The sequence below is a fragment of the Myotis nattereri genome (genome assembly GCF_964212035.1).
Source record: "Myotis nattereri genome assembly, chromosome: Y".
Lineage (NCBI taxonomy): Eukaryota > Metazoa > Chordata > Mammalia > Chiroptera > Vespertilionidae > Myotis > Myotis nattereri.
The window spans coordinates 511,889-539,440 of NC_138094.1; the positions used below are offsets into that span (position 1 = coordinate 511,889).

At 50.6% G+C, this 27,552-nt stretch overlaps 2 protein-coding genes across 2 annotated transcripts in view; both read left to right on the top strand.

Annotated features, from left to right (window-relative positions):
• The window catches only part of LOC308512182 (granulocyte-macrophage colony-stimulating factor receptor subunit alpha-like), a 19,983-nt gene extending 14,362 nt beyond the window's left edge, over positions 1 to 5,621 (top strand). Inside the window, exons 10-11 of the mRNA XM_081081988.1 lie at positions 4,081 to 4,147; positions 4,806 to 5,621. Coding sequence (XP_080938114.1) covers positions 4,081 to 4,147; positions 4,806 to 4,901 — 163 coding nt within the window. The 3' untranslated portion in view covers positions 4,902 to 5,621. The remainder of the gene's footprint in view (positions 1 to 4,080; positions 4,148 to 4,805) is intronic.
• Positions 5,622 to 11,031: 5,410 nt separating this feature from the next.
• On the top strand, positions 11,032 to 23,403 carry LOC308512231 (granulocyte-macrophage colony-stimulating factor receptor subunit alpha-like; the record flags this gene model as incomplete). The annotated part of the gene is made up of 11 exons (XM_081082030.1): positions 11,032 to 11,104; positions 11,359 to 11,507; positions 12,647 to 12,773; positions 12,840 to 12,893; positions 13,211 to 13,340; positions 15,280 to 15,487; positions 17,308 to 17,436; positions 18,901 to 19,036; positions 21,306 to 21,408; positions 22,436 to 22,517; positions 23,230 to 23,403. The coding sequence occupies 11 exons, from the start codon at positions 11,032 to 11,034 to the stop codon at positions 23,401 to 23,403; spliced, it is 1,365 nt and encodes a 454-aa protein (XP_080938156.1).
• Between the last annotated feature and the right edge of the window lie 4,149 nt (positions 23,404 to 27,552).

Consider the following 27,552-nt stretch of genomic DNA (forward strand, 5'->3'; position numbering starts at 1 on the left):
GCGATCAGGCAGGCAGGGGAGCAGTTAGGGGCGATCAGGCAGGCAGAGTGGTTAGGGGTGATCAGGCAGGCACAGTGGTTAGGGGCGATCAGCAGGCAGAGTGGTTAGGGGCGATCAGGCAGGCAGAGTGGTTAGGGGTAATCAGGCAGGCAGAGGGGTTAGGGGCGATCAGGCAGGCAGAGGTGGTTAGGGGCGATCAGGCAGGCAGAGTGGTTAGGGGCGATCAGGCAGGCAGAGGGGTTAGGGGCGATCAGGCAGGCAGAGGGGTTAGGGGCGATCAGGCAGGCAGAGTGGTTAGGGGTAATCAGGCAGGCAGAGGGGTTAGGGGCGATCAGGCAGGCAGAGTGGTTAGGGGTAATCAGGCAGGCAGAGGGGTTAGGGGCGATCAGGCAGGCAGAGGTGGTTAGAGGCGATCAGGCAGGCAGAGTGGTTAGGGGCGATCAGGCAGGCAGAAGTGGTTAGGGGCGATCAGGCAGGCAGAGGTGGTTAGGGGCGATCAGGCAGGCAGAGATGGTTAGGGGTGATCAGGCAGGCACAGTGGTTAGGGGCGATCAGCAGGCAGAGTGGTTAGGGGTGATCAGGCAGGCAGAGGGGTTAGGGGCGATCAGGCAGGCAGAGGGGTTAGGGGCGATCAGGCAGGCAGAGGTGGTTAGGGGCGATCAGGCAGGCAGAGTGGTTAGGGGCGATCAGGCAGGCAGAAGTGGTTAGGGGCGATCAGGCAGGCAGAGGTGGTTAGGGGCGATCAGGCAGGCAGAGTGGTTAGGGGCGATCAGGCAGGCAGAGATGGTTAGAGGCGATCAGGCAGGCAGAGGGGTTAGGGGTGATCAGGCAGGCAGAGTGGTTAGGGGCGATCAGGCAGGCAGGGGAGCAGTTAGGGGCGATCAGGCAGGCAGAGTGGTTAGGGGTGATCAGGCAGGCACAGTGGTTAGGGGCGATCAGCAGGCAGAGTGGTTAGGGGCGATCAGGCAGGCAGAGTGGTTAGGGGTAATCAGGCAGGCAGAGGGGTTAGGGGCGATCAGGCAGGCAGAGGTGGTTAGGGGCGATCAGGCAGGCAGAGGGGTTAGGGGCGATCAGGCAGGCAGAGTGGTTAGGGGCGATCAGGCAGGCAGAGGGGTTAGGGGCGATCAGGCAGGCAGAGGGGTTAGGGGCGATCAGGGAGGCAGAGTGGTTAGGGGCGATCAGGCAGGCAGAGTGGTTAGGGGTAATCAGGCAGGCAGAGGGGTTAGGGGCGATCAGGCAGGCAGAGGGGTTAGGGGCGATCAGGCAGGCAGAGGGGTTAGGGGCGATCAGGCAGGCAGAGTGGTTAGAGGCGATCAGGCAGGCAGAGTGGTTAGGGGTGATCAGGGAGGCAGAGTGGTTAGGGGTGATCAGGCAGGCAGAGTGGTTAGGGGTAATCAGGCAGGCAGAGGGGTTAGGGGCGATCAGGCAGGCAGAAGTGGTTAGGGGCGATCAGGCAGGCAGAGTGGTTAGGGGCGATCAGGCAGGCAGAGGTGGTTAGGGGCGATCAGGCAGGCAGAGATGGTTAGAGGCGATCAGGCAGGCAGAGGGGTTAGGGGTGATCAGGCAGGCAGAGTGGTTAGGGGCGATCAGGCAGGCAGGGGAGCAGTTAGGGGCGATCAGGCAGGCAGAGTGGTTAGGGGTGATCAGGCAGGCACAGTGGTTAGGGGCGATCAGCAGGCAGAGTGGTTAGGGGCGATCAGGCAGGCAGAGTGGTTAGGGGTAATCAGGCAGGCAGAGGGGTTAGGGGCGATCAGGCAGGCAGAGGTGGTTAGGGGCGATCAGGCAGGCAGAGGGGTTAGGGGCGATCAGGCAGGCAGAGTGGTTAGGGGCGATCAGGCAGGCAGAGGGGTTAGGGGCGATCAGGCAGGCAGAGGGGTTAGGGGCGATCAGGGAGGCAGAGTGGTTAGGGGCGATCAGGCAGGCAGAGTGGTTAGGGGTAATCAGGCAGGCAGAGGGGTTAGGGGCGATCAGGCAGGCAGAGGGGTTAGGGGCGATCAGGCAGGCAGAGGGGTTAGGGGCGATCAGGCAGGCAGAGTGGTTAGAGGCGATCAGGCAGGCAGAGTGGTTAGGGGTGATCAGGGAGGCAGAGTGGTTAGGGGTGATCAGGCAGGCAGAGTGGTTAGGGGCGATCAGGCAGGCAGAGGGGTTAGGGGCGATCAGGCAGGCAGAAGTGGTTAGGGGCGATCAGGCAGGCAGAGTGGTTAGGGGCGATCAGGCAGGCAGAGGTGGTTAGGGGCGATCAGGCAGGCAGAGATGGTTAGAGGCGATCAGGCAGGCAGAGGGGTTAGGGGTGATCAGGCAGGCAGAGTGGTTAGGGGCGATCAGGCAGGCAGAGTGGTTAGGGGCGATCAGGCAGGCAGAGGGGTTAGGGGCGATCAGGCAGGCAGAGGGGTTAGGGGGCGATCAGGCAGGCAGAGTGGTTAGGGGCGATCAGGCAGGCAGAGTGGTTAGGGGCGATCAGGCAGGCAGAGGGGTTAGGGGCGATCAGGCAGGCAGAGGGGTTAGGGGCGATCAGGGAGGCAGAGTGGTTAGGGGTGATCAGGCAGGCAGAGGGGTTAGGGGTGATCAGGCAGGCAGAGTGGTTAGGGGCGATCAGGCAGGCAGAGTTGTTAGGGGCGATCAGACAGGCAGAGTGGTTAGGGGTGATCAGGCAGGCAGAGGTGGTTAGGGGTGATCAGGCAGGCAGAGTGGTTAGGGGCAATCAGGCAGAGGTGATTGGGGCAATCTCGCAGGTGGGGGAGCAGTTGGGGCAATCAGGCAGGCAGGCAGGTGAGTGGTTAGGGGTGATCTGGCAGGTGGGGGAGCAGTTGGGGCAATCAGGCAGGCAGGCAGGTGAGTGGTTAGGGGTGATCTGGCAGGTGGGGGAGCAGTTGGGGCAATCAGGCAGGCAGGCAGGTGAGTGGTTAGGGGTGATCTGGCAGGTGGGGGAGCAGTTGGGGCAATCAGGCAGGCAGGCAGGTGAGTGGTTAGGGGTGATCTGGCAGGTGGGGGAGCAGTTGGGGCAATCAGGCAGGCAGGCAGGTGAGTGGTTAGGAGCCAGCAGTTCCGGATTGCGAGGGGGATGTCCGACTGCCGGTTTAGGCCCAATCCCACTGCAGGATCAGGCCTAAACCGGCAGTCAGACATCCCCCAAGGGATCCCAGATTGGAGAGGGTGCAGGCTGAGCTGAGGGACACACCCCCCTCCCATGTACCAATTTCATGCACCAGGCCTCTAGTCCCATGGTCGGCAAAGTGTGGCTCGTGAGCCACAAGCGGCTCTTTGGCCCCTTGAGTGTGGCTCTTCCTAAGCCTGAGGAGTCCCCTCATTAAGTTAATAACAATGTACCTGCCTATAGAGTTTAAGTTTAAAAAATTTGGCTCTCCAAGGAAATTTCAATCATTGTCCTGTGGATATTTGGCTCTGTTGACTAATGCGTTTGCCGCCCACTGCTCTAATATATATATATATATATATATATATATATATATATATATATATATATATATATATATTTAAAATTTAGTAAATTCAAGTCTGGCTAACAGTGCGCCCAGATGTTATTAATTTAATAATAATAAATATCTCACACAAAAATAAAAAAAGAAAGAAAGAAACAGAACAAAGAATAATAAATAAGTCACAAAACGGAGGCTGGGCCACATGTGCAGAAGTTTGGGGGGAAGGAGGGACATGGGTCTTATGAGCCCCCAGCCTTTATCACCGAGGACCCTGGACTCCCCACGCCCATCCCTGCCTCCGAGGGTCAGAGTGAAGGTTCTAGAAAGGCCCCCCCCCCCCGTGGTCCCCACACTGGATTCCTCCAGTGCCTTCTAGATTCTGTTTTGTGTAAGTTGAATGGATCCTTGTGTGATTGTTTCAATGACATTGTTCTGGCTGCCAAAATGCTGCTGGTGGGAGGGGAAAGGGATATAGTTGCTCAGCTCTGATTGGACAGGGAAGGCCTCCGTCGCCATCTCATTGGACAGGGAAACCGCCAGTCACTTCTGATTGACAGGGAAAGTCTCCTTGGACATCTAGGGGGAACTCCACCACCTGGGTTCATGCTTCACACTTTTTTTTTTTTTTTGGTCTCACTAGGTTTGTTGGGGTGCCCGTTCCTCGCGTCAAAGATAAAGTGAACAATGACTATCTCACCGATGATGAGGTTCGTCTGGGGAAGGGGGTGATCCAGGGTGGAAAGTGGGGGTGTCCAGGGACCCTGCAAATGTCCCACCATCTCCTGCTTGGGTGACCCCTTGAAAGGGGCTACAGGGATGTGGCTGAAATGCTGTGTCCAGCTCAGTGGCCTTGCTTTGGGGTCAGGGGTCAGGTCTTGAGAGACTGAGAGACACACAGACAGTAGGGAGACTGACCTGACCCCCAGGAGGAGGTGCCAGAAGGGAGGGTGACAATAATGGGTAGACCCCACCCCATAAGGGACCCCCTCAGGGGCCACTCTCCCTGTGGCCGGGACCATGTCTCTCCACTGTCCTCATAGCAACCAGCTCCCGGCTCGCTCACCCCATCAGTGACATGGACATCTCTTGGGTCATTATCCTGAGCCCACATCCTGGGCCCACCCCCCATTCCTGATCCCTGGTTTCCGGGAACCCCCAGCATCCTGTTCGCCTCATGGGGAACCAGGCTGAACCACTTCCCCCATTTTCCTGTCCAAGCTCCCACCTGCCCCAGGACCTTTGCACGTCCCACGTAGATCTGTTTGGCGTTTCTATCTACAATCCCCACCCCACCAGCAAACGGGGAATCCTGCAGACCCGAAACCCTCATTTATTTTTTTATTTTTATTTTTTTTCTCTTCCCAGATCATCTGGGAGAAATTTACCCCAGCCGCCGGGAAAGGGGACATCGAGGAGATCTTTTCCGTGGAAGAAGTTGGAGAGTCCACGGCCAAGGTGTGAATCTCAGAGGCCTCCAGCTCCCGTGTCCTTTTGGGATCTTTGAGGAATTTTTGTTTTGTTTTGTTTTGGGGTGTTTTTTGGGGTGTTTTTTTTATTGGTATTGTTGTCGGATTGTTTCTTTTTGTGCGTCGTCGCCCGAAGATATGTTTTTCTCAACGGATGTTTATATTTTTAATTTAAAAATATTTTTTTATTGATTTTTTTAGACGGAGAGGAAGGGAGTGGGAGAGAAATGTTGATGAAAGGAGGGAACTTGTATGCATGTGGATGCGTATTCCCTGGGCATATAGACAATCGTGTGGTGGAGGCCGGGGAGGGGTGGGGTGGGGTGCGAGGAGAGGCTTTGGGGTAAGAAGCTCTGTAATACCTTTCGACAACTAAGATAAACTTTTTTATTTTTTATTATTTTTTTAAATTTTTTTCGTGATTGATTAAGGTATTACATTTGGGTCCTTATCCCCCCATCACCCCCCAAACCCCGTAATCATGCCCTCGCCCCCCGTCGTCTGTGTCCAATAGTTTGATGGTCTGATCGATGCCTCTTCTGTCCCCGGATCTATTTTTGTTCATCGGTGTATGTTGTTGACTAGATTCCGCAAATGACTGAGATCCTGCGATATTTATCTTTCTCCGAACGGGCGTATTTTGCATCGACCGAGAATCATAAAATGTTTTTAAAATCATTAAGAGTTCATTAAAATCTTATTGTTTTATTAATTCATTATTTATTTTATTATTTTTTTTTTAAATTTGTATTTCCTATTTTTTTTATTTTATTGTGTATATTTTTTAAATTTTAACCTGGGGTGGGAATTGACACAAAATAAATTGAAAAAAACACACACCAAAAATATCCTCAGGTTTAAGCAGAGGTTTAACAAAAACATAAAATAAATTTTTAAAAAATGCAAGATTACTCTCCGATGAGCATTAACAAAAATAAAAATTAATTTTTAAAAAATAAAACATCCTCAGGTGAGGATTAAGCAAATTAAAATAAAATAAAAATATCCTCGGGTGAGGATTATCAAAAAATAAAATAAGTTTCATAATAATAATAATAAAACAAGAGTATCCTCAGATGAGGATTAACAAAAAAAATTGAGTGAATTACAAAAAATGGAAACTTCCCAGGTGAGGATTAAAAAGATAAATTAAATAATTAAACAAATAAAATATTCTCGCGTGAGGTTGAACAAAAAAAAATTAAATAACTTTTTTAAAAATACAAGAATTCCCTCGGATGACCATTAACGAAAAATGAAATTAATTTTTAAAGAAATATCCCCGCCCTGACCGGTGTGGCTCAGTGGATAGAACGTCAGCCTGCGGACTGAAGGGTCCCGGGTTCGATTCCCAGTCAAGGGCATGGACCTGGGTTGCGGGCACATCCCCAGTAGGGGGCGTGCAGGAGGCAGCTGGTCGATGTGTCTCTCTCATCAATGTTTCTAACTCTCTGTCCCTCTCCCTTCCTCTCTGTAAGAAATCAATAAAGTACATTTTTAATAAATAAAATAAAATAAAATAAAATAAAAGGCGTAGTTGACTCCCGCATGCACGGTACATACAAAGCTCTCGCTGTCGCCAGCCACACGCGTGTGTCCCGATCTGTCATTGTCGATCGAGAATTCGGCCATCACTTCTATTGTAGAGAGAGGGCGGATGGCGATATGAACATATTTCTTCTAATTAATTTCCTTTCATTGTGCACGAATTCATGCACCGGGTCCCTCGACCTCTGTAAAAGAAAGCCTCATATGCTAAGTGTGCTGAGGTCCTGTCGGCCGTCCAGCCAATCAAAGCGAAATATGCTAATGATCTGCGAAGGCTGCTCAACCAGTCGCTGTGACATGCACTGACCACCAGGGGGCAGACATTCGATGGGTCGGCCAGTTGCTATGACGTGCACTGACCACCAGGGGGCAGACATTCGACGGGTCGACCAGTCGCTATGACGTGCACTGACCACCAGGGGGCAGACAGTCGACGGGTCGACCAGTCGCTATGACGTGCACTGACCACCAGGGGGCAGACAGTCGACCGGTCGACCAGTCGCTATGACGTGCACTGACCACCAGGGGGCAGATGTTCCGAACGGTAGGTTCCCTTGCTGCTGGGGTCCGGCCGATCGGGACTGAGGGAGACGGGCCGGACACGCCCTGGAGCCCTCCCGCAGTCCCTCCCCGGCCCCGGTCGTGCACCCGTGGGTTCCTCGGCCTGGCCTGCACCCTCTAGCAATCCGGGCTGAGAGACCTCCCTCCCAAGTGCATGAATTTTGTGCACTGGGCCACCAGTATAGAATAGAACAGAATAGAAGATAATAGAATAGAATAGGATAGGATAGGATAGGATAGGATAGGATAGGATAGGATAGGATAGGATAGGATAGAATAAATGAAATAAATAAAATACAATAAATAAATAAAATAAAATTGAATAGAATAAGTAAAATAAAATAATAAAATAGAATAGAATAGAATAAATGAAATAAAGAAAGAAAAGAATAAAATAAAGAATATGGAATAGAATAAATAAAATAAACTAATAAAATAGAATAGAATAGATAGAATAGAATAGAATAAATAGAATAGAATAAATGAAATAAAAAAGATAAAATAGAACAGAATAAAATAAATAAAATAGAATAGAATAAGTAAAACAAAACAATAAAATAGAATAGAATTAATTAAAAAATAAAATAATAAAATAAATAGAATAGAATAGAATAAAATAAAATAATAGAACAGAATTAATAAAATAATAAAATATAATAAAATAAAGGCTCATGGTCCCACCCAAGAACAGACCCTTCACAGGACCCGAGAGAGCCATGAGCCCCTCACCATGAAGGGACATTTTGGGGCGCTTCCCACCTGCTGCGGGGGGGAGGGGGGGTTGGGGCCATGGGAACGCGGGACCAGAACCAGAACCTCCTACAACGTCTCGGAGAACCTGACGCGCACAACAGTCCCCGCTCGCCGAGCAGACCAGCCGGACGGGGCGACAGATACGGGCACCCCAAGATGAAGATGAAAAAGTCGGGCTGCAGCCCCGGCCGGTGTGGCTCAGTGGTTAGAGCGTCGCCCGGCAGACTGAAGGGTCCCGGGTTCGATTCCCGGTCAAGGGCACAGGCCCGGGTTGCGGGTTCCATCCCCAGTGGGGGGCGTGCAGGAGGCAGCTGATCGATGATTCTCTCTCCTCCTCATTGATATTTCTCTCTCTCTCTCTCTCCCTCTCCCTTCCTCTCTGAAATCAATAAACATATATATATATTTTTAAAATAGAATAGAATTAATAAGTATATATGTATATATATAAAAATTTTAAAAAATAATATACATATAAATTAATAAAAATTGATATATATATATTTTTTAAAAATAGAATAGAATTAATAAATATATATGTATATATATATAAATTTTAAAAAATAATATATATAAATTAATAAAAATTGATATATATATTTAAAAAATACAATAGAATTAATAAATATATATTTATATATATAAAAATTTTAAAAAATAATATATATATAAATTAATAAAAATTGATAATATACATTTTTTAAAAAAATAGAATAGAATTAATAAATATATGTACTTATATATATAAAAATTTTAAAAAATAATATATAAAAATTGATATATATTTTTTAAAAAATAGAATAGAATTAATAAATATATATATTTATGTATATAAAAATTTTAAAAAATAATATATATAAATTAATAAAAATCGATATATATTTTTAAAAAATAGAATAGAATTAATAAATATATATACTGATATATATATAAAAAATTTTAAAATAACATATATAAATAAATTAATAATAATTAATATATATATTTTTAAAAATGAATATAAAAAGCAGAAGTGGGGCTGGAGACGGACAGCCCTGGGGCCACATCCTTTCCTCCCGATAAGACGATAACCCAGGTCGGGCCTCCCAGAGGGCGGGGGGGGCTCGGGCGATAGGAGTTTGAGATTTTGTGCAAAACCGGACCTCGCAGAGAATTCTTTAACAGAGGGAGGAGAGAGAGACGGGGTTCTTGCTACTTCTTGCTGCCGCCCCAATTCTGCCAGCTGCCCCCAGGACAACAGCCGGGGGGTACCCCTGGGGGCCTTGGTTTAGGGGGGACTGGAGGGGCGAGTATTGCCCAAAATTGCCCAGTTTCAGCCCAGGAAGCCAGCGTCTTGGAAACATAGAGACCCACCTCGAGGGGACAGGCCTGTAAGTTGACGTTTCTCATCTCTGGGGCGGTGATGGGGTTTTGGGGGGCTTGGGGGGGACAGGGTGTTTGAAACAATAAGGTGAAGGTAGCCCGGCCAGTGTGGCTCAGTGGGTAGAGCGTCAGCCTGCAGACCGAAGGGCCCTGGGTTCGATTCCCGGTCAAGGGCATGGGCCTGGGTGGCGGGCACATCCCCAGTGGGGGGCGTGCGGGAGGCAGCCAATCGATGTTTCTCTCTGTCCCTCTCCCTTCCTCTCTGTAAAAAAAATCAATAAAATATATTTAAAAACATATTTTTAAATGCAGACAGTCCCACTTTTTGCAAAGCAAACTTGGACATTTGCATAAAGGGCATTTGCATAAATGACATTTGCATAAAGGACATTTGCATGGGTGTGTTTTGGTGTGGTTGTTGCTAAACCTCATCTTAGAATAATTTTCCATTGATTTTAAGAGAGAGAGAGAGAGAGAGAGAGAGAGAGAGAGAGAGAGAGAGAAACGTCGATGAGAGAGAGACCCATGGATGGGTGGCCTCCTACTCGAGACACAACTGGGACCAGGGGGGTGGGGGGGTGGAGCCCGCAATCCCGGGGGCATGCCCTTGAGGGGACTCGAACCCGGGACCCTTCCGTCGGCAGGCCGTCGCTCTAGCCACTGAGCCACACTGGCCAAGGCAGGAAATTTCCATCGGTCACGAATTCTCTGTACGAGGGATCGAGCTGCTCTCAGAGGGAGAGATCTTATCCCCCCAGAAGCCTTATCGCCGGAGCCAGACGCGCCTGTGACCCACAGATTTCCTCCCCTCCCCGTCCCAGAACGGTCCTTCTGCAGCTTGAAGCTCAAAAAACCTTCTCTTTGCTTAGAATTTATTTATATATAGATAAGGCCCGGTGCACGAATTCATGCACCATTGGGGTCCCTTAGCCTGGCCTGCGGGATCGGGCTGACACCGGCTCCCCGACATCCCCCGAGGGGTCCCGGATGGCGAGAGGGTGCAGGCCAGGCCGAGGGACCCCACGGGTGCACGATGGGCGCCGGGAGGGACCATAGGGGGGCTCCAGGGTGTGTCCGACCCATCTCGCTCAGTCCCGATCGGCCAGACCCCAGCAGCAAGCTCACCTACCGGTCAGAGCGTCTGCCCCCTGGTGGTCAGTGCACGTCACAGCGACTGGTCGACCGGTCGACTGTCTGCCCCCTGGTGGTCAGTGCACGTCATAGCGACTGCTCGACCGGTCGACTGTCTGCCCCCTGGTGGTCAGTGCACGTCACAGCGACTGGTCGACCCGTCGACTGTCTGCCCCCTGGTGGTCAGTGCACGTCATAGCGACTGGTCGACCGGCCGACTGTCTGCCCCCTGGTGGTCAGTGCACATCACAGCGACTGGTCGACCCATCGACTGTCTGCCCCCTGGTGGTCAGTGCACGTCATAGCGAGCAGTTGAGCGGCCTTCGCATATCATTAGCATATGACGCTTTGATTGGTTGAACGGCTGACCGATCAACAGGACACTTAACATATTAGACTTTTATTCTATAGGATATATATGTATGGAGTCTTCCTCTCTAACATCAATAAAAATATGTATTAAAAAGAGAGAGAGAGAGACTGCTGGCTGGTGTTGCTCAGTGGATAGAGCATCGGCCTGCGGGCTGAAGGGTCCTGGGTTCGATTCCCGGCCAAGGGCACATGCCCAGGTTGTGGGCTCCATCCCCAGTGGGAGGCATGCAGGAGGCGGCCGGTCCATGATTCTCTCTCTTCATGGATGTTTCTCCCTCTCCCTTCTTCTCTGAAATCAATAAAAATCTAATTTTAAAAAGAGAGAGGGAGGGGGGAAATGTGACCTCTGACCTGGGGCTGCCTCCTCTTTGGCCAGCAGGTGCCGCCGTGGGTCTGGGATGGCGCTTCTGCTGGACTTGGCCGGCCTCCTGGTGCTCCTCAGCTTTGCACACCGTGAGGACGCACACCTGGGTAGGTCCCGGCGAGGTCCCCGGGGTGGGGTGGGGTGGGCCACACCTGGGCAGGTGCCGGCGAGGTCCCAGGGGTGGGGTGGGGTGGGCCACACCTGGGCAGGTGCCGGCGAGGTCCCAGGGGTGGGGTGGGGTGGGCCACACCTGGGCCGGTGCCGGCGACCTGGGTCTACGCCAGTGACGGCGAACCTAAGACACGCGTGTCAGAGGGGACACACGAACTCATTGTGTTTTTATGTGTTTGTTTTGTCTCAGGGACCACGAAGCAGGACGGGTCCCCCGTGGTACACTTGGAGCTGGACCCCGGGAGGAAGACGCTGACCTGGAAATACCGGAGAAACGTGACCGAGCAAGAATGCAAAGTCGACACCCCGCCCAGCTCCTCCACCAGGCAACGCCCACGGGTGAGGGTTCTGGGTTCGAGCCCCATGGCTCTGCTCTGTGTACATCTTGAATTTCCCTTGAGAAACGCCTCTTTAGATCCCCACGCTTACTGCTCTCGCTGGAAAGAAAAGAAAAGAAAAGAAAAGAAAAGAAAAGAAAAGAAAAGAAAAGAAAAGAAAAGAAAAGAAAAGGAAAGGAAAGGAAAGGAAAGAAAAGAAAAGAAAAGAAAAGGAAAGGAAAGGAAAGGAAAGGAAAGAAAAGAAAAGAAAAGAAAAGAAAAGAAAAGAAAAGAAAAGAAAAGAAAAGAAAAGGAAAGGAAAGGAAAGGAAAGAAAAACATGTCCTCCATCCTCTTAGGTTCCGTGACGGGGGCATGCAAATTAAACTGACAAAAGAGAGGTGAAAGGGAGAAAAAGTCTACCGCGGGGTTAAATTAGGTTTAATTTTGACATTACACAAAGCTTCGCAGAGAAGACGTGTACAGACAAAAGAAGAGGCCGGACCAGGGAGCGTAGACAAGTGACATTTTTAAAAAAGGCAATAAATGGTGGAGAAGGGACTATGGGCGGTTCTCAACCTTCCTCACACTGCGACCCTTTCATGCAGTTCCTCATGTTGTGGGGACCCCCAATTTCAATGTTACACATTGAACATCATGAAAGCATAGTGATCAATAACAAAAACAATATGTGATTATAGATGCGTTTTCCGACGGTCTTAGGCGACCCCTGTGAAAGGGTCGTTCGCCTCCCAGAGGGGTCGCGACCCACAGGTTGAGAACTGCTGGACTGGATGAAGAAATGGGGATTTGGGTTTCAGAAACTGATCATTTGGTGGTTGTAAAACAGGCACCAATATACCACCACATGGCCCTGGCTGGTGTTGCTCACTGGATAGAGCGTCAGCCTGCAGACTGAAGGGTCCTGAGTTCGAATCCGGTCAAGGGCACATGCCCTGGTTGTGGGCTCGATCCCCAGTGGGGGGCGTGCGGGAGGCGGCCGATCCATGATTCTCTCTCATCATGGATGTCTCTCTCTCTTCCTCTCCTTTCATCTCTGAAATCCATAAAAATAATATATTTAAGAGGAATAAGCAGGAAACAGGTTCAAGGTCGTCCGAAGCAAAGGTCCTATATTTGACCTTGACGGTGCCTTTTGTAGGTCAAAGGAGACGGCACCTACTTTTGCCGGTTTCCCAACGCCGTCCTGCACCGGGGGGCCACGCTCACTGTCAACGGGATGGTGGACGGGACCCCGTTCCAGTCCGTCCTGGAGTTTCGTAATCCAGGTGAGGCCCCCCTCTCCCCCGGCGGGGGACCCCAATGTCCCTACAGTGACCGGCATTGACCCCAAGGTCGAGAGAGGCTCCGTGACCAGGGGCTGGAGATGCTGGAGGTGTGGTCGATCGGTAAGGATTTATTTTTAATAAATTCTTTAGTCCTGGCTGGTGTGGCTCAGTGGGTAGAGCGCCGGCCTGCGGACGGAAGGGTCCCGGGTTCGATTCCCGGTCAAGGGCACAGGCCCGGGTTGGGGGCTCCAACCCCAGTCGGGGGCGGGCAGGAGGCGGCCGGTCCATGATTCTCTCTCCTCATGGATATTTCTCTCTCTCTCCCTTCCTCTCTGAAATCCATAAAAATATAATTTAAAAAAGAATTCTTTATGGGTGGAAAGTTTCACAGATGACTCCTTTTTAAGGATTTTTTTCCTTGTTTTCCACCCTCCCAGGCCTGGAAGGATCCGGGGCCGTGAACTTCTCCTGCCTCATTTACAACCTGCGCCACATGAATTGTAGCTGGAACCCGGGCCCGGCCGCCCCCGCCGACGTCCAGTATCACCTGTACGGCTGGACCTCCAGGTGAGCCGGGGACCGGCCAGGCATCGGAGACCTACCGGGGGGTCCCTGACGTCACAGGTGGTCCTGGCCGGTGTGGCTCAGTGGATAGAGCATCGAGCGATGAACCAGATGGTCCCAGGTTCGATTCCCGGTCAAGGGCACATGTCTGTGTTATGCACTCGATCCCCAGCTGGGGGGCGTGCAGGAGGCGGCCGGTCCATGATTCTCTCTCATCATGGATGTTTCTCTCTCTCCCTCTCCCTTCCTCTCTCTGCAATAAAAAATACCTCTATCTATATAATAAAAGGGTAATATGCTAATGAGACTGGACGTCTTTTGGACATCCTTCCGGACAAAGCCACGGTGGTGGGGGCTGAGGCAGAGGTAATTAGGGGCGATCAGGCCGGCAGGGAAGAGCAGTTAGGGGCGATCAGGCCGGCAGGGGAGGGCAGTTAGGGGTGATTAGGCCGGCAGGGGAGGGCAGTTAGGGGCGATCAGGCCGGCAGGGGAGGGCAGTTAGGGGCGATCAGGCCGGCAGGGGAGGGCAGTTAGGGGCGATCAGGCCGGCAGGGGAGGGCAGTTGGGGGCGATCAGGCCGGCAGGGGAGGGCAGTTAGGGGCGATCAGGCCGGCGGGGGGGCCAGTTAGGGGCGATCAGGCCGGCAGGGGAGGGCAGTTAGGGGCGATCAGGCCGGCAGGGGAGGGCAGTTGGGGGCGATCAGGATGGCAGGGGAGAGCAGTTAGGGGCGATCAGGCTGGCAGGGGAGGGCAGTTAGGGGTGATCAGGCCGGCAGGGGAAGGCACTTAGGGGCGATCAGGCCGGCAGACAGGTGAGTGGTTAGGAGCCAGCCGTCCTGGATGCGAGAGGGATGTCCGACTGCCGGTTTAGGCCCTATCCTTGCAGTTGGACATCCCCTGAGGGGTCCCAGATTGGAGAGGGTGCAGGCTGGTCTGAGGGACCCTCACCCTGTGCATGAATTTCATGCACTGAGCCTCTAGTATATATATTTTAAAACAGAAAGAATCATCCAAAGAATGCCTAAATAAGTAGAACAACACATCGATGTTTCTCTCTCTCCCTTCCTCTCTCTCTCTCTAAAAGTTAAAATGTCCTGAGCATTTGCGCCCTGGCATGTGTGGCTCAGTGGATAGAGCATCAGCCTGCGGACTGAAGGGTCCTGGGTTCGATTCCCGGTCAAGGGCACAGGCCCAGGTTGCGGGCTTGATCCCCAGTGGGGGGCGTGCAGGAGGCAGCTGGTCCATGATTCTCTCTCATCATGGATGTTTCTCCCTCTCCCTCCCTCCCTGAAATCAATAAAAACGTATTTAAAACCAATAAAAATAAAATGACAATTTGCAAGTGATTGGAATATTTGCATTGTTGCCGGTCGCAACTTTTTGTTCATGTGCTCGGGAGGCAAAGAAACAGATGAAATGATTGAAGAGTATGCCAATAAAAAAATGAAGAAAAATGAAAGTGAATATGTCTTAAAAAATGAAATCGGTGAGATTTCTTCCTGCTTTGACAATCGCTTTGCGACTCCCTGGGACACGCATTCCATGGGGGTGTCGGGTTTATGCCATGAAAGAAATGGGTCCCTATTCTGTCCCTTTTTATAAATATATATATTTTTTCCCATTGATTTCAGAGAGAGAGAGAGAGAGAGAGAGAGAGAGAGAGAGAGAGAGAATCACGGATCGGCTGCCTCCTGCTCGCCCCCTGCTGGCGATGGAGGGCATTGTGACTCTGACCGGGAATCGAACCCAGACCTCCTGGTTCACAGGTTGACGCTCCACCACTGAGCCACACCGGCCAGACTTCTTGCCTGTTTTCGGAGAGTTTTCAGTGTGGAAATGGGGGGGAGTGGGAGGGGGGAGCAGATGTTGGGGTCTCCATGATGGACCCCTAACAGGATCCCCTCTCTGCCTGACCCTGGAACCTCCTCCTTTGGAAATTCCAGGCATGAGGACGCGGTGGAGTGTCCGCGTTACGTGCCTGACTCGGGGACACGCGTGGGCTGTCGATTCGATGAGCTCGTGGGGTCCCAGCTCACGGACACCTACTTCTTCTTGGTGAACGGAACCAGCAAGGAGGCGGCCATCGAGTTTACGGACTTCGCCCCGTTTAAAGGCATCATGATCGGTGAGAGCGGTGGTTCTCAACCTCTGGCCCTTTCAATACAGTTCTATCTATCTATCTATCTTTCTATCTATATCTATCATCTATCACCTATATCTATCAATCTATCGATCAATCTATCTATCTATAAATCTATCTATCTATCTATCATCTATCACCTATATCTATCAATCTATCTATCTATCAATCTATCTATCTATCTATCATCTATCACCTATATCTATCTATCTATCTATAATCTATATCTATCTATATCTATATCTAATCTACATCTATAGCTATATCTATATCTATCTATATGTCTATATCTCTATCTCTCTATCTATATCTATCTATATCTTATATATATCTATATCTATCTATATATCTATATCTGTATCTATATCTATATCATATATCTACATCTATATCTATATCTATATCTATATAATATATCTATATCTATATCTATATCTATATCTATATCATATATCTATATCTATATCATATATGTATATCTATATCTATATCATATATCTATATCTATATCTATATCATATTTCTATATCTATATCATATATCTATATCTATATCTATATCTATATCTATCTATATCAATGGTTCTCAACCTTCCTAAGGCCGCGACCCTTGAATACAGCTCCTCACATTGTGGGGACCCCCAACCATAACATTATTTTCGTTGCTACGTTATCGCTGTCATGTTGCTGCTGTCATGAATCGTCATGGAAATATCTGATGTGCAGGAGGGTCTTAGGCGACCCCTGTGAAAGGGTCATTCGACCACCAAAGGGGTCGCGACCCACAGGTTGAGAACCGCTGGGTGAGACAATATCACCCCTCCTGGTTTCTCTCCCAAGGAGTTCGTCTGGATTGACTGCGTTAGGGGACGTGTCGTGGTGCCCCCAGGGCCAGTCTGACCACCATCCGGGACCCAGACTCAGAGTCAGGGAGATTGAGATGTAGAAGGGGAGTTAGGGAGGTCACGACCCTGCCTCAAGGTGGGCGTCACACGTAAAAGATGTCACACATGAGCCCCAGCCGGTGTGGCTCAGTGGATAGAGCGTCGGCCTGTGGACTGAAGTGTCCCGGGTTCGATTCCCAGTCAGGGGCATGTACCCGGGTTGCGGGCTCGATCCCCAGTGGGGGGCGTGCAGGAGGCGGCTGGTCCATGATTCTCTCTCATCATGGATGTTTCTCTCTCTCCCTCTCCCTTCCTCTCTGAAATCAATAAAAATATATTTTTAAAAATTTATGTATATAAAAAAAGAAAAAAGGAAAAAGGAAAAAGAATAAAAAATGAAGAAAAAGAAAGAAAGAAAAAGAAAAAAGAAAAAAAAAAGAAAAAAATCTATGTATATAAAAGCCTAATCATGCAAATTGTCCCCTTCGGAGTTCGACCAGGAGACCAGGAGTTCAATGACTCGCTACGATGTGCGCTGACCAGCAGGGGGCGGCGCGGAACGAAGGGTGGCACCGGTCGACAGCCAGAGAGAAAGTCCTGGCCGGCAGCCGGAGGGCCCAGACCAGCCCTGGGGGCACCCGGACACGTCCCCTAATGCGGTCAATCCAGACGAGCTCCTTGGAGGAGAAACCAAGAGGGGGGTATCGTCTCCCCGCAATCAACCCTGATCGCTAGGAGGCCTGGGGGCCCTACCTGGTGCACGAATTCTGTGCACCGAGCCTCTAGTAAAAATAATAATAATAATAAAACCAGACAAGTGACTCTTACAATCCGTTTCTCTACGTCCCATCGAGTCACCTCGTCAGCCTCGGACCGTGTTGAGTTGGTTGTGTTCTGTGTTTTGATTTTTTGGGTTTTTTTGTTTGTTTGTTTTCTTTCTTAGAAAAGTTTGACCCCCCGGCCAACCTCACGATCGGCGGCAACGGATCCCATCACGTGATCGAGTGGGACAACCCCAGGCTGCGGTTTGAGGCCTCGAGTAGCATCTTCGTTTACGAACTGGACGTCCAGCGAGAGGTGAGGGCGCAAGCCAAGGGCAACGGTCACCCACAGGGTCCCCTCCATCTCTCCCATTTGGAGTCGAATCCTCACCAATAGAATCTGTGATCCACGGAGCTGTTTGGCCATAAGAGGGCCAGCCATTAATTTCTTTTTTCTTTTACACAAGCACTTAAAAAAAAATATATATATATATATATATTGATTTCAGAGAGAAAGGGAAAGTCAGAGAGAGAGAGAGAGAGAGAGAGAGAGAGAGAGAGAGAGAGAAACATCAATGAAGAGAGAGAATCATGGATCGGCCGCCTCCTATACGCCCCCTACTGGGGAATCGAGCACACATCCCAGGCATGTGCCCTTGACCGGGAATCGAACCCTGACCTCCTGGTTCATAGGTTAATGCTCAACCCCTGAGCCACACTAGCCAGGGCCCATAAGGCGTTTTTCCCTCATCTATTAAATCCCAAATATTTTCAGCTTAAATTAATCTTCAGACTAATGCTGAGGTTCTGGGTGGACTCCTGCCTTTAATTCCGTTATTGAGAACTCAGCCACTAACCATCTTTCCCATTTGCTATGGTTTTCCAGGGCAGTTCCTCCAAGCAAGACTCTGTAAGTATCTTTTCCCTTTTATTAAAAATATGCTAGAGGCCCCGGTGCACGAATTCGTGCACCAATGGGGTCCCTGGGCCTGGACTGTGGGATGAGGCCGAAACCAGCTCTCCGACATCCCCCGGGGGGTCCCGGATGGCAAGAGGGTGCATGCCAGGCTGAGGGACCCCCACAGGTGCACTATCGGGGCCGGGGAGGGACATGGGAGGTTGGCCAGCCGGGGAGGGACCGCGGGAGGGCTCCAGGGCATGTCCGGCCCGTCTCGCTCAGTCCCAATCGGCCGGACCCCAGCAGCAAGCTCACCTACTGGTCAGAGCGTCTGTCCTCTGGTGGTCAGTGCACGTCATAGCGACTGGTTGGCCATTTGACTGTCTGCCCCCTGGTGGTCAGTGCACGTCATAGCGCGCAGTTGAGCGGCCTTAGCATATCATTAGCATATTGCTCTTTGATTGGTTGATCGGACAACCGATCAACCAGACACTTAGCATATTAGGCTTTTATTATGTAAGATTTTTATTGATTTCAGAGAGAAAGAAAGGGAGAGAGGGAGAGAAACATCCATGAGGAGAGAGAATCATGCATCAGCTGCCTCCTGTACGCCCCCTACTGGGGATCGAGCTTGCAACCCGGGCATGTGCCCTGACCGGGAATCGAACCCTGACTTCCTGGTTCATAGGTTGATGCTCAACCACTGAGCAACACCAGCTGGACTCCTAAACGTGTTTAGTTCAAGCTGTAGCGAGAGGCACAATATCCCCCAAAATCCTGCTCATCTGGGACCTGGGAATGGATTCCCGCACCCTCCCTCACCCCATTCGGTGGGGCCTTGCCCCCCACGGAGCTCACAGCAGGTCCTTGATTCTCCGAAAGGTTTTCCTAAGAGGCAGCGAGGAGAACGTGTACCTGGTGCCCAGTTCGTCCATGAGAGCTGGGCACACCGTCCGGGCGAGAGTGAGGTTCGTGCACAGTGAGCTGTGGAGTGACTGGACCCCCATCTTGCGTTTCGGTGAGTGTGGTCCCCGGGAGTGCGGCCTCCCCTCTCTCCATCCTGGAGACCAGACGTCTGAGATCAGGGTGTCTCCAGGGCTGGTGGCCGTCTGCCTTCCCTCTCTCCATCCTGGAGACCAGACATCTGAGATCAGGGTGTCTCCGGGGCTGGTGGCCGCCTGCCTCCCCTCTCTCCATCCTGGAGACCAGACGTCTGAGATCAGGGTGTCTCCAGGGCTGGTGGCCGCCTGCCTCCCCTCTCTCCATCCTGGAGGCCAGACATCTGGGATCAGGGTGTCCCCAGGGCTAGTGGCTGCCTCCCTCCCCCCCCCCCCCGCCTCTGCCTCTGCCTCCCTCCATCTCCACGTGGCTGCTCCCCTGTGTCTGCGTCTCCTCTTCTGTGTCTAACAAGGACCCTGTCCCTGGAGGGAGGTCCCCCTGACCCAGGATGGCCTCGGCTCCAAACCTTCACTCCATCCCGTCTTCAGACACCCCGTGTCTTTCTCTTTCTTAAAAAAAAATATTTTTTTTATTGATTTCAGAGAGGAAGGGAGAGGGAGAGAGAGATAGAAATATCTTGCCCTGGCCGGTGTGGCTCAGTGGATAGAGCACCGGCCTGTGGAGTGAAGGGTCCGGGATTCGATTCCCAGTCAAGGGCACACTCCTGGGTTGCAGGCTCGATCCCCAGTAGGGGGCATGCAGGAGGCAGCCAATCCACGATTCTCGCTCACCATGGATGTTTCTCTCTCTCCCTCTCCCTTCCTCTCTGAAATCAATAAAAATAATATATATATATATATTTTTAAAAATCAATGGGAGAATATGTTAGGGTCAGGAATAACCAAAAAAAAAAAGAAGAAGAAGAAGAAGAATACTCACACATCATGTTTTTTGATGGGGTCCATGAACCCATAACAGACCCCTCCCAGCATAGGGGACCCAGGTTGGTCTTTCCCGCTCTCGGCATTAACCTACCCTCTGTCTGTATCCTACACTGACCCACTGTACCCACAGCCATATTTCTGGGGTCACCCCATAAGAGGGTCCCTCCTTGACTCAACGACAGGGGCCATGAGGCCTTCTTTGTCACCTTATTCTCAACCCCATTGGGCTGGGTCTGTACGGACCCCAGCTGCCGGCCACCTCCAATCTTAGGATGTCACCCCCAGAGGTCAGCCTGTCTGCTCTCTTGCCTGTGGGTGCCCATCATGCACCCCTCCTCTGCGGCAGCAGGGGGCGCTGTGGTCCCACAGGCCGGCCCCATAAGCACAGGGCGATGCAGTTTTCAGCATCCCTTGCACAGCCTCCTAATAGGCTGGCCCCATAGAACTGGCAAAAACGAACAAACAACAACAGAAAAAAAACAACTAAAAACAACAGCAACAAAAACAACTAAAAACAACAACAACAAAAAACAACAACTAAAAACAACAAAAAACAACAACAACAACAAAACAACAACAAAAACCTCACAGGGTGGGGATCCCTGTTTGCCTGGGCCCAGCCATCCTTTGGGATCCATTTGGGGGGCACACCGGGTATGGTCTCTAAATTCACACTTAGACATTCATTCCCTTGGCCTTGTCCCTGCACATTTCACACACTCACTCCTTTGGCCTTGTCCCTGCCCATTTCACACACTCACTCCTTTGGCCTTGTCCCTGCCCATTTCACACACTCACTCCTTTGGCCTTGTCCCTGCACATTTCACACTCACACACTCACTCCTTTGGCCTTGTCCCTGCCCATTTCACACTCACACACTCATCCCTTTGGCCGTGTCCCTGCCCATTTCACACTCACACACTCATCCCTTTGGCCTTGTCCCTGCCCATTTCACACACTCACTCCTTTGGCCTTGTCCCTGCCCATTTCACACACTCACTCCTTTGGCCTTGTCCCTGCCCATTTCACACTCACACACTCACTCCTTTGGCCGTGTCCCTGCACATTTCACACTTAGACATTCATTTTTTTATTGTCTATGAGAAAAAAAAGAGCTGGTGCTGGGCACGTTCAGTCTTGTGAGCTAGGCGTGGAGACAACGAGGGGGGCGGGGTGTGGGGTGACAGTGAGAAGGGGTGGATACAGGACCCCAAGAAGGAGATATTGTCCACTGTCCGTGTTCCTGGGCTCACTGGGGTCCCCTCTGCCCTTCTTCCTCTGACCACACTCTCTCACCTCATATTTGTCAGCTAATTCGATGGGGAAGGAGGGATGTGTGTGAAACAGACTGGGGTCCCCTCTGACCCCCCCCTCTTCTCCTCCCCGCCCCCCCCCCCCCACAGGCCTCCCAGACCAGGATGTCGGCGGCTTCCCTGGTGCCCTTTTGGGGATGGTGGTGGGGATGGCCGCTTTGGTCATCACCATCCTCATGTTTCTCTGCACGAGGTAACTCCCCCCTCCCCACGCCCCCCATCCCTACCCCCACTGACCAACAAAACAAACACCCAAAAAACTCAAAAATGTGACGCTCTGGGCCCTGGCTGGTGTGGTACAGTGGATAGAGCGTCGGCCTGCAGACTGAAGGGTCCTGGGTTCGATTCCCGGTCAAGGACACAGGCCTAGGGGTTCAGGCTCCTCCCTGGCCCAAGCTGGGCCCTGGTCGGGGCATGTGCAAGAGGGAACCCATCGATGTGTTTCTCTCACATCGAAATTTTTCTCTCTCTTTCCCTCTCTCTTCCACTCTCTCTAAACATCAATGGGAAAATGTGCCCGGGTGAGGATTGACAAAAAAAATAAATAAACAAAATTCAAGGTCAGCCCAGCCGGTGTGGCTCGGTGGTTGAGCGTCGACCTATGAACCAGGTGGTCACGGGTTCGATTCCCGGTCAAGGGCACATGCCCAGGGTTGCGGGCTCCATCCCCAACCAGTAGGGGGCGTGAAGGAGGTGGCCGATCCGTGATTCTCTCTCCTCACGGATGTTTCTCTCTCTCTCTCTCTCTCTCTCTCTCTCTCTCTCTCTCTCTCTCTCTCCCTTTTTCTCTGAAATCAAATTTTTTAAAATATATATTTTTTAATGGAGCCGGATCTGCCGCCCCAGTCGAACCCCCTGGCACGGCTGAGACCTCAACCCTCCGGCTGTTGAAACAGGCCCAAGGCATCCTTGTCTGGGACCTGAAGCCACATTCTGTCCCCAAAGATCTGTTTTTTGCAAAGAGACAACAGCAAAGCAAGTGTCTATCTATAGTAGCTTTTGGGGGGCGCGGGGGCAGCTCCCCACCATCTGTGTCCCCCATCCCCTTCCCCATTTGGCAGGAAGTGTGAGTCCCGGGTGGATGGCGTCCAGGCCACATGCCCTGAATCTGGCCGCTGGGTTGATCGGGGAAGAGCCGGGTGCCTCTGGGGTCAGACCCTGAGCCAGCGGGTCCCTCACGATTTCTCTTCCTCCCTCCGCCCCCCCCCCCGCACCCCCAGGTTCTCCCTGAGACAGAAGCTATTCCCTCGGGTGCCCCAGGTGAAAAGGGAGATGGCGGGCACCAGTGAGGCCTTCCCGGAGGTAAGTGTGTCCACGGGCAGCCGGATCCGGGGGGACAACAGGCATGGGGTCGGGTGGCCCTGGAGGTTGGGCGTGGCTGGGGACATGGTACCCAGAGATTTGCACGTTCTGGAACGTTCCACAGAAATGGGATCTGCCCAGCCAGTGTGGCTCCATGGATAGAGTGTCGACCTATGAACCTGGAGGTCCCGGGTTCGATTCCCGGTCAGGGGCACAGGCCCGGGGTTGCGGGCTCCATCCCCAGTCGGGGGCGTGCAGGAGGCGGCCGGTCCATGATTCTCTCTCATCATGGATGTTTCTCTCTCTCCCTCTCCCTTCCTCTCTGAGATCAATTTTTTAAAAAAATGGATTAAAATAGAAATCACAAGGAAAATTAAAGAATTATTTTTAATTTTTTAAATTTTTATGTATTTATTTTTTTTAAATATATTTTATTGATTTTTTACAGAGAGGAAGGGAGAGGGATAGAGAGTTAGAAACATCGATGAGAGAGAAACATCGATCAGCTGCCTCCTGCATGCCCCCCAATGGGGATGTGTCTGCAACCCAGGTACATGCCCTTGACCGGGAATCGAACCCGGGACCCTTCGGTCCGCCGGCCGACGCTCTAACCACTGAGCCACACCGGCCGGGCTCCTGCTCATTTCTCGCTGGGAGAACCGTGGGCTCGGGCCGGCGGCCTGGACTGGGCGGGCTCCGTCCTCTCTCTCAGGTCGCCTGGGACCAGGTCAGCCGGCGGCCGAGCCTGCAGGAAGCAGAGGAGATCCTGTCGGTGGAGGAGGTGCGGCCCCTGGAGAGCGGACAGGGGGACCCCGTGGGCCTGGCGTGGCCCCAGCACCTCAGCGCTGCGGGCATCGGTCCTGAGCGTCGTCCCCTCGACGTGTGAGGTTCCCGGCGGGGAGAGAGAGGTCACCCCATCCCACTGGGCCCGCGGCCTGTTCAACCAGCTTCTGTGTGTGTGTGTGTGTGTGTGCGTGCAGGCGTGTGTGTGTGCAGGCATGCATGCACACGTTTGCAAAGCATGTGCAGATGTGCATGCACGTGTGTGCAAGGCATGGGCAGACATGCATGCATGTGTGTGCAAAGCATTGCAAGCATGCATGCATGTGTGTGCAAAGCATTGCAAGCATGCATGCATGTGGGTGCAAAGCATTGCAGGTATGCATGCTATATGCCCATGTGCACACGTGCAGGATCATGTGTGGTCATGTGTGTTGTGTACACATGTTCATGTGTGGTGTGTGCAGAAACATTGTGCAGGTGCACGCGTGCTGTACGTGCATTGTGTTATGTGCTATGATCACGTGTTGTGTGAGAGCATGTGCATGTGTGTGCACGCATGTATGCACCTGTGCACATGGGCAGGGTCATGTGCTGTATGTGTGTGTTGTGTCCACAGGTTCGCTTGTGCTGTGCGTGCAGAAACATTTGTGTGGGTGTGGGTTTTGTGTGTTATGCACACCTGTTCTGTATGAGCATGCATGTGCATGAGTGTGTGCATACTGTGTGTGCATGCGGGGGTATGCGTGACTATGTGGGCATTGTGGACGCCCGTGCGTGTGCATTGTGTGTGCAAGCATGCGTTCGAACACATGCGCACACGTGTTTATATGCACGAACCCCTGAGAATTCGACGGAGGAAGGCCAGGGGTGGTCATTGCCAAACCTCAGGAAACTTTATGTTCTCCTCACGTGCGTATTCGTGACGTTTTCCCAAAAGCCCTTTGTTGCCGTGGAAATAAACACACCCAGCCCTGACCGGTGTGGCTCAGTGGATAGAGCGTCGGCCTGCAGAGTGAAGGGTCCTGGGTTCGATTCCCCGTCAAGGGCATGTACCTTGGTTGCGGGCACATCCCCAGTAAGGGGCATGCAGGAGGCAGACGTTCCATGATTCTCTCTCATCTTGATGTTTCTCTCTCCCTCTCCCTTCCTCTCTGAAATCAATAAATACATATCTATATTTATATATCTATATATCTATATATCTATGTCTATATGTCTATATGTCTGTATATCTATATATATATATCTATATGTCTATATACCTATATATCTATATATCTATATATCTATATATCTATATACCTATATGTCTGTCTATATGTCTATATGTCTATATATCTATATGTCTATATATCTATATATCTATATACCTATATGTCTGTCTATATGTCTATATGTCTATATATCTATATGTCTATATGTCTATATATCTATATATCTATATATCTATATATCCATATGTCTATATGTCTATATGCCTATATATCTATATATCTATATGTCTATATATCTGTATGTCTAAATATCTATATATCTATATATCCATATGTCTATATGTCTATATGTCTATATGTCTATATGTCTATATACCTATTTGTCTATATGTCTATATGTCTATATGTCTATATATCTATATATCTATATATCTATATACCTATATATCTATATGTCTATATGTCTATATGTCCATATGTCTATATGTCTATATGTCCATATGTCTATATATATCTATATATCTATATATCTATATGTCTATATGTCTATATATCTATATGTCTATATGTCTATATGTCTTTATATATCTATATATCTATATGTCTATATGTCTATATATCTATATATCTATATGTCTATATGTCTATATATATCTATATATCTATATATCTATATATCTATATGTCTATATGTCTATATGTCTATATGTCTATATACCTATTTGTCTATATGTCTATATGTCCATATGTCTATATGTCTATATGTCCATATGTCTATATATATCTATATATCTATATATCTATATGTCTATATATCTATATGTCTATATGTCTATATGTCTTTATATATCTATATATCTATATGTCTATATGTCTATATATCTATATATCTATATGTCTATATGTCTATATATATCTATATATCTATATATCTATATATCTATATATCTATATGTCTATATGTCTATATGTCTATATGTCTATATGTCTATATACCTATTTGTCTATATGTCTATATGTCCATATGTCTATATGTCTATATGTCTATATATCTATATATCTATATGTCTATATGTCTATATGTCTATATGTCTATATATCTATATATTTCTCTCTCTCTCTCTCTCTCTCTCTCTCTATATATATATATATATATATGTATATATATATATATATTATATCATGGAGAAATATATCCTCAGGTGAGGATTAACAAAAAAGAAAAGAAATAAAAGAAAAAATTGAAAAAAGGAAGCGAGAAAAGACGCGAAGACCTGCTGATAAGACAGAGTTTTAGCTTCCCCGCCTCCCCCCGGGCGGGGCCGGCACAGGGCAGATAAAAAAGCAGCAGGAAGCTCTTTCGAAAGATTTTCATTTCCTCGAACCGAGCCCTGAACATAGGACCCGTTCCCCGGTATCGCTGGGGCCAGCTGGGGCCCGAGACCCGCAGCCCTCACCCCGTGTGGCAACCCCAGCGGGTTCGGGGCCGTCACGCCCCTGGGTGAGCTCCGCACACCACAGCTTGGGTGGTGGCCGCGTCGGAACGGAAAAAATAAAAAAAAGATCAATTTCTCCTGAAAATGCAGGCAAAGAAGGAGGGGGGCTGGGTGCTCGAACCCGGCCCCCAGGAGGGGAGTGTGTGTGAGGGACGTGCAGGATGTGACCTAAAGTATCACAACCCGGGCCGGCCAGTGTGGCTCAGTGGGTAGAGCGTCGGCCTGCGGACTGAAGGGTCCCGGGTTCGATTCCCGGTCGAGGGCACAGGCCCGGGTTGCAGGCACATCCCCAGTAGGGGGCGTGCAGGAGGCGGCCGGTCCATGATTCTCTCTCATCATGGATGTTTCTCTCTCTCTCTCTCTTCCTCTCTGTAATCAATAAAAATATATTTTAAAAACATGCAAGGGATCAATATAATTTGATGAACCAGAATCGATCCAGAGACAAATAACAGGGAAGGTGGCGGGGGCAGGGGGTGCGTTTGAGAGCCACCAAAGGACTTGTAGGCAGGCAACCTCTGTAATAAAAGCCTAAAATGATAGGTGTCCCGTCGTCCGTTCAACCAATCAGAGCGTAATATGCTAATGAGATGCTAGGGATGCTCAAACACTGGCTGTGACGTGCACTGACCACCAGGGGGCAGACAGACAAATGGTCGACCAGTCGCTGTGACGTGCACTGACCACCAGGGGGCAGACAGTCGACCGGTCGACCAGTCGCTGTGACGTGCACTGACCACCAGGGGGCAGACAGTCGACCGGTCGACCAGTCGCTGTGACGTGCACTGACCACCAGGGGGCAGACAGTCGATGGGTCGACCAGTCGCTATGACGTGCACTGACCACCAGGGGGCAGACAGTCGATGGGTCGACCAGTCGCTATGACGTGCACTGACCACCAGGGGGCAGACAGTCGACCAGTCGCTGTGACGTGCACTGACCACCAGGGGGCAGACAGTCGACCAGTTGTTATGACGTGCACTGACCACCAGGGGGCAGACAGTCGACCAGTCGCTGTGACGTGCACTGACCACCAGGGGCAGACAGTTGAAGGGTCAGCCAGTCGCTATGACGTGCACTGACCACCAGGGGCAGACAGTCGACGGGTCGACCAGTAGCTGTGACGTGCACTGACCACCAGGGGGCAGACAGTCGACGGGTCGACCAGTCGCTATGACGTGCACTGACCACCAGGGGCAGACAGTCGACGGGTCGACCAGTCGCTATGACGTGCACTGACCACCAGGGGCAGACAGTCGATTTATCGACCAGTCGCTATGACGCGCACTGGCCACCGGGGGGCAGACGCTCAATGCAGGAGCTGCCCCCTGGAGGTCAGTGCACTCCCACAGGGGCAGCCCTGCTCAGCCAGAAGCCGGGCTCACGGAGGGCTCCCTGGCTGCGAAAGGGTGCAGGCCGGGCTGAGGGACACCCCCCCACCCGAGTGCACGAATTTTGTGCACCGGCCTCTGGTTTACAAGCGCTAAGATCTGGAAACCGCCCAAGTGCCCATCAGCAGACGAGCGGATAAGACAGCCGTGA